This window comes from Lissotriton helveticus, chromosome 3_1, assembly GCF_964261635.1.
Source record: "Lissotriton helveticus chromosome 3_1, aLisHel1.1, whole genome shotgun sequence".
Taxonomy (NCBI): domain Eukaryota; kingdom Metazoa; phylum Chordata; class Amphibia; order Caudata; family Salamandridae; genus Lissotriton; species Lissotriton helveticus.
In genome coordinates this window covers 2,070,719,639-2,070,732,877 of record NC_136061.1, presented here as the reverse complement: position 1 = coordinate 2,070,732,877, position 13,239 = coordinate 2,070,719,639, and the positions used below count along the sequence as shown (strand labels likewise).

At 43.0% G+C, this 13,239-nt stretch overlaps 1 protein-coding gene across 1 annotated transcript in view; it reads left to right on the top strand.

Moving 5' to 3' along the window:
* Positions 1-13,239, top strand: part of TICRR (TOPBP1 interacting checkpoint and replication regulator) — a 581,214-nt gene that overhangs the window by 48,384 nt on the left and 519,591 nt on the right. Inside the window, exons 5-7 of the mRNA XM_078683197.1 lie at positions 11,003-11,154; positions 11,384-11,484; positions 12,572-12,665. Coding sequence (XP_078539323.1) covers positions 11,003-11,154; positions 11,384-11,484; positions 12,572-12,665 — 347 coding nt within the window. The remainder of the gene's footprint in view (positions 1-11,002; positions 11,155-11,383; positions 11,485-12,571; positions 12,666-13,239) is intronic.

Sequence of the window (13,239 nt, the reverse complement as noted above, 5' to 3'; positions counted from 1 at the left end):
GAAAATGATATTTCAGTGGTTCCACGCAGATATTAATCATGATAATTAATTTGCATAGAATGTTGCCACAGAAAAAACCACCCGCATGTTTTACTCTAAGGATACGATTTAATAAATGAAAACATTGTTGGGAATTACCTCCGAAATCTCACAATACATTAATAATTTTACACATTAATCCAGATACTTCATTTAGAAATGAAAACTAAGAATATTATATTTGCAATGAAAATAAGTAGTGTAAGTTATTTACCAGTGAAAGCAGGTACCAGTCTTTTCAGCTTTAAGGAGTAAGAATGACTGTTCCAACATAACAAAATACACGTGTTCTTCAGCATTGAATCTTTTATAGATACATATTCGATTCGAATTTTCCCCCTTGTCACACACACACTCTCCATCTCTCTCTCTCTCTCTCTCACTCTCACTCTCTCTCTCTCTCACTCACTCACTCACTCTCACTCACTCTCACTCTCACTCACTCTCACTCTCACTCACTCTCACTCTCACTCACTCTCACTCTCACTCTCACTCTCACTCTCACTCTCACTCTCACTCTCACTCTCACTCTCTCTCTCACTCTCTCTCTCACTCTCTCTCTCACTCTCTCTCTCACTCTCTCTCTCACTCTCTCTCTCACTCTCTCTCTCACTCTCTCACTCTCTCACTCTCTCACTCTCTCACTCTCTCACTCTCTCACTCTCTCACTCTCTCACTCTCTCACTCTCTCACTCTCTCACTCTCTCACTCTCTCACTCTCTCACTCTCTCACTCTCTCACTCTCTCTCTCACTCTCTCTCTCACTCTCTCTCTCACTCTCTCTCTCACTCTCTCTCTCACTCTCTCTGACACTCTGACACTCTGACACTCTGACACTCTGACACTCTGACACTCTGACACTCTGACACTCTGACACTCTGACACTCTGACACTCTGACACTCTGACACTCTGACACTCTGACACTCTGACACTCTGACACTCTGACACTCTGACACTCTGACACTCTGACACTCTCTCACTCTGACACTCTGACACTCTGACACTCTGACACTCTGACACTCTCTCACACACTCTCACACTCTCAGCTCAGTTGTCCTCCAGAGTTCCGCTCTGATCGTTCCCTTGTGAAATGTATAGTATTTTGCTGGCTGCACGTTGAGAAAAGTCAAAGGTCTTTCAGATCGTCAGTACAAGGAGGAGTATTTCACACTGGAAGGCACTTAACTTTCTGACTGCTGAGCTAAGGCGTGTTGCCTTTTATGGTGAAACATTGACTATGATTACATAAAGTTGGTGTTTGTTTCCTGGTTATTGGGAAATGCGGTTTTGGCTGTGTGAATGTTTTTGGGATTCACATTCTGTGCATTATTCTTCCCTCTAGTTTTTGGGTCTGGAACTCTGAGTACAGTAGTCCCGCCTCTTTTTTTGCTTTTGTTGGACGTATCTCACCATTTGATGCTTAGCCCAGCCTCTTCTGACGTCAAATGCCCTCTATGGAAGTATCTTTCCCTGCCGCCATCTTTAGATTCTTTTTTCTCTCCGAGTAAGAGCCAATTCCTGCCAGTGCTTCCAAGCATCTTTGATCAGGGAAGAGAAGCCTTCAGAGAACTAGCAACATACAGGTCCGTGATCCCATTCCTCCCCCTCTGCCCCCACACCCAGGGTCGAGAAGAGGTACAAGCACTTCTAAAGGCCATGCATACATTTGTGGCAATCCGGTGGTGGACTCCATCATTGTAGCCACCTCCAGGAAAAGAGCCAATGTACCGGCCGCGTCCAGACCGCCACCGGGAAAGTAAAAGGATGGAAATAGTGGGAAGTAGGTTTTAGAGGGCAGCTGCAACACAATGGTGTTTTGCAAGCTTGAATGCTCTGGTACACCCATCAGCGCTAGGAGGCAATCACCGAATTGATAACACACATGCCAGAACAGTACCAAACAAAGATAGGTGCCCTCGTAGAGGAAGGGAAGAACTTACCAAACGTGTTCTTTAAATCCATGCTCGACTCTGTGGACACAATAACCAAATACAAATGTTCCTTGAGGAATCATTTAACTGTGACTTAATATTTCAAGATGTCACAAAAGTGAACAGAATATTTAGCAGTCAGGGAATTTCTCATAAATATTTTTATATTTGATTCAATAAATTTTATCAGAAAACAGCAAAGAATACATTAATCAAATCATATACAGCAACAAATCTACTACTGACTCAATATATATATATATATATATATATATATATATATATATATATATGTGTATGATTAGTAGTAGCTAAAACCTTTAGTTTTTTGAACAAAGAATCAACCATAAATTGAAATTAATTAGTTGTTTTCATTATGCATCAGCAATCGTCAATAAAAACAAAAAGGTGTGGTAGCGTCGACGTTTCGGTCTCATTAACGCTCTATACGATCCACGAGACCATCTTCAGGACGGTAACTTTGCACCATGAATTTATTAAAAACCAGATATTTCTTGATAGTTCTTGAACTTTTACAGAAAGTGTCTCCAAATACAGCAGCCGAACATGTAAATCTGCGGCTATTGACTTGCTAAAGGACCGTAATTAATCCGCTATACGCCCGACTAACAGTCAGAGTGCCTGTGAACACAGCGGCTAGACAACTGGTGGCTGGAACAACCTTAAGGAGACACGTGTGACTGCGAATCTCTGGGTTCAAGAATGAGGTTCAGGCCAACATTATCAGCATTTCTGTAATTTAAGAACACCAGTTTGGTAGTGCAGTACAATACATACTGCAGCAAACAAACACAACATCAAACCAAAATCGATGTGGGCCTTATACTTTAGGGAGCAGCAGAGAAGGGATGCCACACCTAGTAGGGGACTACCAGGAAGAGGAGGTTTTTAAACTGTCGCAACACATCCAATCTTCCAACACACAACCCAGGCACAAACAGCTGGCACAACCGTGGCAATTTCAGGTGCCACATAGGCAACCATTTCGTGGGCGTGCAAAAGGCAAAGGACGGTCATCAAGAGGGGCGGCAACAGCAAACAAGTAACTCACTAAATCTGGACTTCCACTCTCACAAACCACTTGTTGAGTGAAGAATAGGAATCTTCCTCCAGAATTGGCGATAGATCACATCGGACAAATGGATTCTCAACATCATCCAACATGTCTATTGCACAGAACTAGAAAAAACACCCACCAACACTGGACCCAAAGCACAAAACCCACCAAGAGGAAGAAAAGACCGCTCTTCAACAGGAAGCAAAATAACTACTACAAGAATAAGCAATAGAAAAGGTGCCCCTGTAAGAGTCAACCAAGGAATCTACACAACACACTTTCAAAAGCGGATACCAAAACCTGACCAGACACTACAGCCCATCCTAGACATCCGCTTCCTAAACAAGTTCAGGTGAAAACAAAAGTTCAGAATAACAACTCTACAGGACGGTATTCCTCAACTCCAGCAAGGGCAACGATAAACTTTAAGGATGCCTATTTGCACATTCCAATGAGTCACAGGCACAAATAGTTCCTGCCCTTCATAATAGACACAGCACACTACCAAAAACAAAGTGCTACCGTTTGGCATAATATAAGCTCCTAGAGTATTCATAAATTGCCTGTCCGCCTTAGCCGCTCACCTGAGAAGACACTGTATACATCTGCACCCCTACTTAGACAACTGGCTGGTGAGGCCAAGTTCCGTGCACAATTGCAGAGACAACATGAAAACTGTGATGATGACCCTCCACAGATTGCAATTCAGGAAAAACATGGGGAAGCCTTCACCCACTCCAGAACAGGAGAAGCTCTTTTTTGGAGCCAAAATAAACACAGTTCAAGCGGAGGCATTTCCATGTGAGAAGAAAGTCCTGGCTATAACACATGAAGCTCTCTGCTACGAGAAGGGTCAATGTTTGATAGTGAGGACTGTGGGGAAATTACTAGAAATTATGGCCTCTTGCATACCACTAATACCGCATGCCAGGCCACACATGAGACCAACCAAGTAATTGGTCCAAAACCAATGGTCACCGGTGACTGGGAGCTGGAAAGATCTAGTGATTGTCACACAGACCATGCAGGAGGAAATGAAGTGGTGGAAGAAGGTGAATGTAATGGGCGTTAATGATCGTAGCCCCAACAGTGACCATCACCACGGACGCCGCATATATGGGGTGGGAAGCTCATATGAAGTAGCTCAACATCAAATGGGCATGGAAAACACAGGAAGCATTACAGCACATACATCTGTTGGTGTTAAGGATTGTCTTCCTAGCTTCAAAAGCTTTTCAGAAGCCATTGTTGAACAAATCAGTACACATTCAAACAGAAAATAATACAGCAATGCTCTACTTCAACAAGCAAGGGGGAACACAATCCTTTCCCCTCTCAAGACTAGCCCAGGTGATCTGGAGATGTGCCATCCAGAGACAGATAACCATAACAGTGACACATCTACCGGGAGTAGACAACGTGAAAGGAGCCAAACTGAGCAGGCAAGCATCTGCCTCACGCAAGTGGGAGCTGAATGAGACTGTGATAGAGGTGGTGTTCAGAAGGTGGGGAGCACTAGAAATAGACCTGTTAACAATGCCAGAAATTTCAAAATGCTGATACTTCTCATCCAGACACGCTTACCCCCAGACCCTAGGGTATGTACTGTTGATAGATTGGTTAGGGAATTTTGCTTGCCCTTGTCTCCCTATTCCACAACTCTCAATGTGATCAACAAATGCAGGCGGTCGCGGAACACGCTCATACTCCTAGCTCCCGAGTTGGCAAGACAAACTTGATTCTCAGATCTGATAAAGCCATAGAGAGTACATGAGCTTGACATTCGTCATTAGAGTTCTCCGGCATGATGGCTTCAATGTATTATGGCATGTTTGGTATAAACATCTTGTCATAATAAACCTGCACTGATTACAGTGTCAGATTTATTAACAATTGCACATAGAGGACCCCTTGTAGGGGTCACCAGAAACCTACTAACCATAAGTGTGGTCACTGACTGATCTAATCCAGCCTGTCACCACCAGAGTTCTGACCTCCTGGGGTAAGCGCTAGCGTGCTCAGATGACTAGACCAAAGCCTGTCCTAGGCAGAAGTGTTCAGGAAGAGCCATCTGCGGTGGGAAGCTTCATAGGCCTTGCTGCCTTTGAGATGTGAACCCAGCCACTTCGGATAGAAGGAGTAGCCGCCCCCCACACCCCCTCCAGTCCTAAACCCCCACCTCTCACTTTGGCAGTAAGATGGGCTTAAAAAGAATAGAAGGTGTCCCCCTGTCCCTCTCCCCTCCCGGCCCCTCTGCGAACTCCATCCCTCAGGTGCTGGAGGCGAGGTGATGTACATTTATCAGTGCTCACCATTTTGAATGGTGGGAATTCTCCAATCAGGGCTAGGGCTATGTCCCCTCCCACAGGAGGGGGGCAGAATAGAGGGTGTAGACACCCTAGGTAAGGGGCCTATTGGCCACTACCTGTCAATCCCTTGTAAACACCCCTAAATTTCATATATTGGGTGGCATCCCCAGACCCTAAACCGTAGTCTCCATGGACACAAGAAGAAGACTGGAGAACTGATGTTTGACTGAGAACTGCAGACCCCGTGGACGACTTTGGGCACATACTTCCACCTGCCACCATGGAACTCGACAATTGCCATCCTCCAGCTCGTCTCATCGCTGAGTGGCCTTCACAAATGCTGTAGAGTCTTCAGCATTTCGTATATTGTCAAAGAAACTCTCTTGTCATAGAGGTATTATCAGCCGCAGGTCGCCAAAAACCGCAAAGTCCGGTCCAGTGTTGTCCAGCTATCCAGCCAAACTGATGGCTCTGAGTGCCAGCTGAAGGTACACTTGATCTGGAGGATCAGTTCAGCCACTGCACCACGTCTTGAGGCCCCAGGACCCACTGGAGCTGAAAGGCACACATACCCGGGGTACCGGACCCTTTGCTGCAAAAACTTGTATAACGAGTCCATGCAGATCTCAAGTGTACACTGAGCCAGCACCCGATGAGGAATGTGAGGACTCCAAATCCACCTTAGTAGTGGCCCAGTAGCTCCAGGATTGTTGCTCCAAGGGGACAGCTCCTGACTGCGCTTCTTGCCCCCCCCCCCTCCTATTGCCCAGCTGCACGTCTTCGCTGTCCATCTTCATTGCACCCAGCCCACCCGGCCAGCGCATCTTCAAACCAGCTCTGCTCCCAGAGTCCCAGAGCTCTTGCACCCAACACTTTCTCTTGAGAACCCTCGTACTTGCTTACAAGTACCCCTTTGCTTTTGCAGGTGGCCACCTGTCTTCGTAGAGCGCAAAGTCCCACTCTTCTTTGTTTTCAGAGGAATTCAGGAAGCTCCAGAGAACATGGCCTTGGCACTTAGGACCTTAGTCCTCAAACTTCTGATTCTAAACAGTGAACCGCTAAAGCACCTGCATTGTTCTGATTTTCCAATTGCTTTTTTACCTCCTTAGGAATTGTATTATGCATAATTGCTCACAACTGTGACTAATGCATTTATTGTGATTTTATCGTACTGCGAAAAGTATTTACCTTGTCCCCGAAGTTCTTGGTCTAAATATTTAAGTGAAAAGATGTACTATTTTACTTATTTGGCTCCAACTTCATTTATTGAGTTTATCATTCTCGCCCACATTACCACAAAATAAACCGTTTTCTACTTTTACTTCTTTAATCCAATAGAGGTCTCCCCGACCTCTCTGCACAGTATACCCTATTGTGGGGCACTATAGAGAGAGATGGGTTTCCTACATACGTCATTTAAAGTACATCTAGCCACGATAGTGTCTTACTCTGGGGGATTCATAAGGAGAAGATTCTTCACCACCCCAGTAACCAAAAGTTTTCTGGAGGGGGCAAAAAGAATAGTGCCACCAACGAGCGTGCCCACACCCACGTGGAACCTTAACGTGGTACTGGCACAATTGATGAAAGAACCATTTGAACCACTCCCCAGGGTCACCTTGAAATTCATCACGCAAAAAAATGCATTCCTAATTGCTATGACACCGCTTTGCCGAGCAAGTGAGCTGCAAGCACTCACCATACAGGAGCATGCATATACACAAGGACAGAGTAGTAATGAGGACCTACCCACTCTAATATCCAAAGGTCATATGTCACTTCCACATAAACCAAGCTATGCAGACACCAAGTTTTTTCCAAGAGCCACAGACTTTAGCAGAAAATTACCCACTCTGGACGACCCACAGGGTGATAATATATTACATGGAAAGGGATACAACTCTTTGTATCATTCGGAGACAATAATAATAATAATAAAGTATCTTATAGAGCGGTTAGACAGAAGGACCACAGCAGCAAACCAGGTCATGCACAACGATTCATTTAGTTCCTAGTAACAGTGGTGCAAACACTTCTAACATCCGCTGCCGCAGGATGCATAATTAATGAAAATATTAAGACAGAATGGAAGGTGCACTCTAAAAGAAGTCAGTATCAGGATTTGCTTTTTTGTATAAATTCTTCTTTATTTTGAAATTCTTTCAAACATCATAGGCACAGCCAACGCGTTTCGTTCCTTTCTTGGCTTTTTTGGAACTTCGTCAGGGCGATAAATAGTAAACTCGAGTCTCCAAAGGAAAAAGATTCAAAGTGTCATACGGTTCCACATAGTAATCTGTACAGGCCGAACGTGCGTTCTCAAAAATAAGGATAGCGTATAACAGCCTGTAGGTCTTGGGGTTGTCCTGTTTCTCACGTAGCGAGGTTAATAACCAGTTTTAGGTTTGGGCCAGCCTCTTATTTGTATTTCGAACGTCGAGGTTCCCCGAAAAGTGATCCCAGCCCAAGTACTTATGAGCAATGCTAGAAACGTAAACTGCAAGGTGCCGAACCTGTGATAGGGTATCGACTCTCCAACCCCCGGCGTACGCTACCCCCGACGGGAGTGTCCCGGCCTTGTGCGGAGGAGAGAATAGGAGCAGTTAGCAATGTGTGGCCTGTGGGAGCTAGGTGAGGTTGAATAGCCATGTTTTTAGTAGCTTACGGAAACTGAGTTCCGGGGGAGCCTTCCTGATTTGTAGGGGTAAGGAATTCCAGAGGGTGGTTGTTTTAACTACAAAGGAGAGTCCAACTGTTCTGGCTTTGGAAAAACGTGGTGTGACGAGAAGTACCAGATAGTTGGATCTAAGGTTTCTTGTCTGGCGGGATGTGTGAATACGTTTACTCGGGTATTGGGGGCCGTTGCCCTTTATTGCTCTATAGGCAATTGTAAGAGCTTTAAATTCTGTACGCCTCCTCACTGGCAGCCAATGAAGGCTGCGTAAGTGGGGAGAAATATGGTGCCTGAATGGGATGTTTCTTATAAGCCTTGCTGCTGCATTCTGAATAGTTTACAGCTTCCTGTACAAATAGTCAGGTAGGCTCAAATATAGACTATTAGCATAGTCCAGTTGTGATGTAACTAGGGCGTGTACAATAGTTTTTCTGCACTCTATGGGTAAAAGATGGAGAAATTTACGCAGTGCTTTAAGTTTCAAGAAGCAGATCGAGGAGACATGTCCAATTTGAGATTTACATGAAAGAGTGTTATCGATTATGAAACCCAGGTTTCTAGCGGAGGTGACAGGACAGGGGGGAGGATTAAGTACTGAGGGCCACCAGAGGTCAGATCTGGGGGGTGTGGGTTTATTAAAAAAAAGGACCTCGGTCTTATCGGTATTGAGCCGTAAACAGTTTGTGGTCATCCAGGCAGTGCTTGAATTTGGAAAACGCTTCCTCTGAGTGGTCTTTAAAGGAAAACATGAGCTACGTGTCGTCAGCGTATGAGATGACACCCACCTCATGCTGTTCGATGAGAGAGGCTAAGGGAGCAAGATAGACATTAAACAGGGTGGGGCTGAGAGACGATCCCTGGGGGACTCCGCAGATCAGAGGTCGGGAAGATGAAATAAATGGTTGTAATCTAATTTTTTGGACTCGTCCTTCAAGGAAGGACTGAAACCACGCTAAAACTGTCCCTGCAATCCCTAGCTGTTTCAGTCTGTTAAGTAGAGTCTTATGGGCCACCGTGTCAAACGCTGCTGACAGGTCGAGCAGCACCAACATTGCACAGCAGCCCTTGTCCATGGATTCTTGAATGGTTTCAGTAACTTCCAGGAGTGCGATCTCGGTGCTGTAGCCAGCTCTGAAACCGGACTGGGTGTCATGCAACAGCTTGTTAGTTTCCAGGAAATTTGAAAGTCTTTTTTGTACCTCCTTTTCAAGAACCTTGGCTGGGGCAGGCAGAAGGGGTATGGGTCTAAAGTTTTTTAGAATGGTGGGGTCTGCGTTTTCTTTTCTTAGAATATGTTGAATAAGGGTGGTTTTCCATATATCCAGATAGATACCGGTCTCTAGTGAGGCATTCCAGAGCCTATTTAGTGAAGGGTTGAGTAGATGGGCCAATTCTTTGAACTGTTTAGCCGGGAGGGGATCTAGGGGGGAGCCAGAATTAATGTGCTGCAGAAGATTAAGCGATATATCGCAGCTAATAGGGTCAAAGGCTGACCATGTGGCTGAGAGAGGGGAAAGAGGAGGTGGCGAAGTATCCTTCACTGTAAATGAGGTATAGAGGTCCTCAATTTTTTCCTGAAAGAAACTCGATATATTTTCACAAAGGGTCTCTGAAGGAGTGATGTTGCTTTTCATGGATTCAGGTCTCATGAAGTTTTGAACAATTTTGAAGACTTCCCTCGGAGTTTTTGGAAGTGTTTATTTGAGTGGCTATGTAGTCTTTTATGGCTATATGCTTCAGTTTGTGAAAACGATTCACCGCTGTTCTGTAATTAATTTTGTATTCTGCGCTATAGTTCTTTCGCCATAATCGTTCAAGTCGTTTACATTTGCTTTTTTCGGCTTGAAGGTGCTGTATAATCCAAAGTGCTGACGGTTTTTGTCTGGCTGATTAAGTGGTTTTCATGGGGGCAATGGTATCCAGGGCTGTAGTAACCCATTGATTAAAGAATGTGGCATCCTTGTTGGGGTGGCCCGTAAGTAACAATGGGGTATTAAGAAGTAATGGGCCCATAGATTCAGAAGAAACATTCCGCCAGTTCCGTCTGACTTACTGTATACTGTCCCTGGGGTCCTGGTTTATATTGAAAGTGATATTGAAAGGGACCAGGTGGTGATCAGACCATGCCAGGGGGGGATAGGTTTTTCTACCGAAAAAAAAAAAAAAAGTAGGCCAACTGCAGAAAGGACGACCGTTTTTTTATTTTCTCTCTTACTCGTTTCTTTCAGTTTATAGTAAGCAGCTTGACAAGTACAGTGCTTTATCGCTTCGGTCGAAGGCATGCTTCTCGATTCTTTCGAGAATATTTAGCCAGTCCTTTATCGGATAGGTGGATTTGATCTAACCCAAGTTTGCACAAATCTAACCAAGTCTATCCCTTTTATGGAACATGTTATTTCTCAGCTACTTAGTTTAATGCTTTAATTGCGATGACTGAGCAGATAAGGAGATGCACAGTTGCTCTTCATGTTTCAAAAGTGGACGTTCCAAACATTTTACTCTTTTTAATTGGAAAAAATATATGAACCTCCAAAATATTCCTTAAGTCCTCGGCCTGTAAATGAAATGTGGTAGAGAACCCTCAGTACAATTGTACATAGTTGTGGGGATAATGTTGTGGTTTTGGGCCTTCTGAGGTACTGGTGACCCATGAGCATGGTGGAGTTGCTTGCCCTGCCTGGATATATTTATTAATAAAAAGAAAGAATTCAGCATGTACTTTGAAACTGTTATGTTCTCTCGGTATATGAAAATGGGTTTTGATACCTATGACCCTCTTCTCAGCAATAGATGTTGCAGGTAAATAATTGCTTAAATAAGCGGTTTTCCTAATACAGTGATTAAATTATTCTTGCTCCTTATGCAAGTTGATATTTTTTGGTCATGCTAATGTCTAGTTTGCCTTAACATATGCCATAAGCATTGTAAACTAATCATTGCAAAAAATGTTCATGTTGCTCTGTCTTGCAGACTTTGAAACTGAAAAAGAACTTCTCTCTTTCATAACTGATGCCTATCAGAACACTATCCTGGAAGGAGGCCGTTCACTATCTTCATGTGCTCAGAATATGATTGCAGTCATTAAGACCTATTTCAAATCATGCAGTTCTGAAGCTTTAGAGGTGATGTAAATGCATTTTTTGCTAAATACTTGTCAACTGATATTTCACATATGCATTAATAACGTTGACCCCTTCTTTTTAGCACCTATGTAGTTGTCTTCACTGTAAACACAGCATGCTTAGTTGAAACACTCATCAATACAAATGAGCAAAAATACTGCTACATTCTTGACATATTTCTGTAAATTAATATTTTTGCTTATAAAATATTGAACTTTGTTTTATACAGTTGGAAATTTTGAAGATTATCCAATCCAATCTGTTGAAAACTGGCAAATTTATAAGGCAGCAGTTCGCTAACATCAAGGATAAAGAAGCCAAAGTCAGAGAGTATGATTTCCATTATTTCCGGTCATATTTTTTACTTTCTGCCATGCTACTGTCTGGTTTTCTTGTACCTTTTATTTTAATTTCATAAAGTTTTCAGTCCTACACATGTTCCTTTTAGCTTAACTCTATGTATTACCAACTTGCTTATTTATTGCACTTTACTAAAGGGATATTGTCAAATAATGTACCTCTGCCTAACGTCAGTTGGAGCAAGGCCAATGTGAATTTATACTACCTATGCTTCGCCCCTGTTTGCTGCATATTTCAGTTCATAGTATTTATTTTCACAAACGGAATTAATTAAAAATCTGTTTCCATCCTCTGTTTCTAATACTGCATCATAGTTTAAGTTGATAAAGGGTTTAAATGCTTAAAGGGCAGAATCCGGTCTTGATATTTTCCTTTACCATTTGATCTTACTGAGGGCTATTAACTTGGCAACTGACTAGTTCTGGGCCTTTATGAATCTTAAGCAGTTTCTCTGACAAGCGTTTTCCTTCATATGGATTTTCTTCTTTATGATTGGTAAAGGCAGAATACTAGACTTTCTAGACGGTACCACCATGGCACACCACCCTAACTTCATTCTGAGCATTCAAGCCTTTCCTGTATAAAACAGTGATGGATGCAATCAACTGGGTGCTTATTAAACTATTCCTCCGTTTTGAGTGGCGGGCCAGTGAAATGCTTCAGTGTTCTTTCTAAATGTGATACACGTATTGCCTACATAGTGTTTTTCGCAGTACAATGCATTTAAACTAAATTATATTTGGATTGTTAGTAGTTGGATTTTTGCTCTGCTTGCCTGTTCCAACGTCATTTCATGTAGAGCAGATATTGACATGCAGAGTTAACACTTGATCAGATCCTAGTTGTGATGTGTCTTAGTTATCTGCTTGCTTTTGGTGGTTTCTCTAAAACGTTATTAAATTGTATGCACTTTCTTTGGTGGTGTGAGGATCTGCATCTCCTCACTCCCTTTGGATAGTACTGTGGTCAAGTACACTGATGTCTGAAAGGATTAGAAAGCCACCTTTAAAGGCACACATGTTTAAAATTTTAATTTTACAATTTTAAACTGTTGTAGGAGCCAAATTCAAATTTTTCTGCGTTTGGAAATGTGTCAACAGTGTTCTTCACTGCAGAGTAATACAGATGCCATGGAGCTAATAGTTGAAGAGGTAAGATCCCTAACGTTTTTTATCAACTTTATGATTGGCAAAAGAAAATAAAGTAATGCAATTATTCTTCGACCTATGCGACAACTATTGAACTCGTGAAACCAAAGATGGGAAAATCGGAAAAAAATCAGGAAATTAGTTCTATGGACATTAGAAAAAAAGTGCAGTCTTTCTCTTGGGTGTTGATCTCACCGCATATGTTAAGGGAAGGTACTTAATCTCATTGGAAAACAACTGTGTGCCACCAAATGCTGCTATTTCTGGCCTCATCTGTCCACAACTGGTTCTGGTGCATGATTGAATTCTCTCCCAGCCAGTAATGATTCTGTCATATATTGTGCTATATAAGGACTTAGCTGAGAATAAAAAGGCTCCTTGTTGTCGTTAGAACCATAAACAGAAATTATACTGTATGTTCTGCAGAAGACAATTCTGTGTATCTGAAAGAGACACGTTAGTGATAGATTCCTTACCTTAGTATATCCCCAGGCGTCAGACTGGATCCGGAAATTTTTGCGTAGCAATAACCCTGCGCGTCTGCGTTCGGCGTCGTTAGCGCCGGAATGACGTCGTC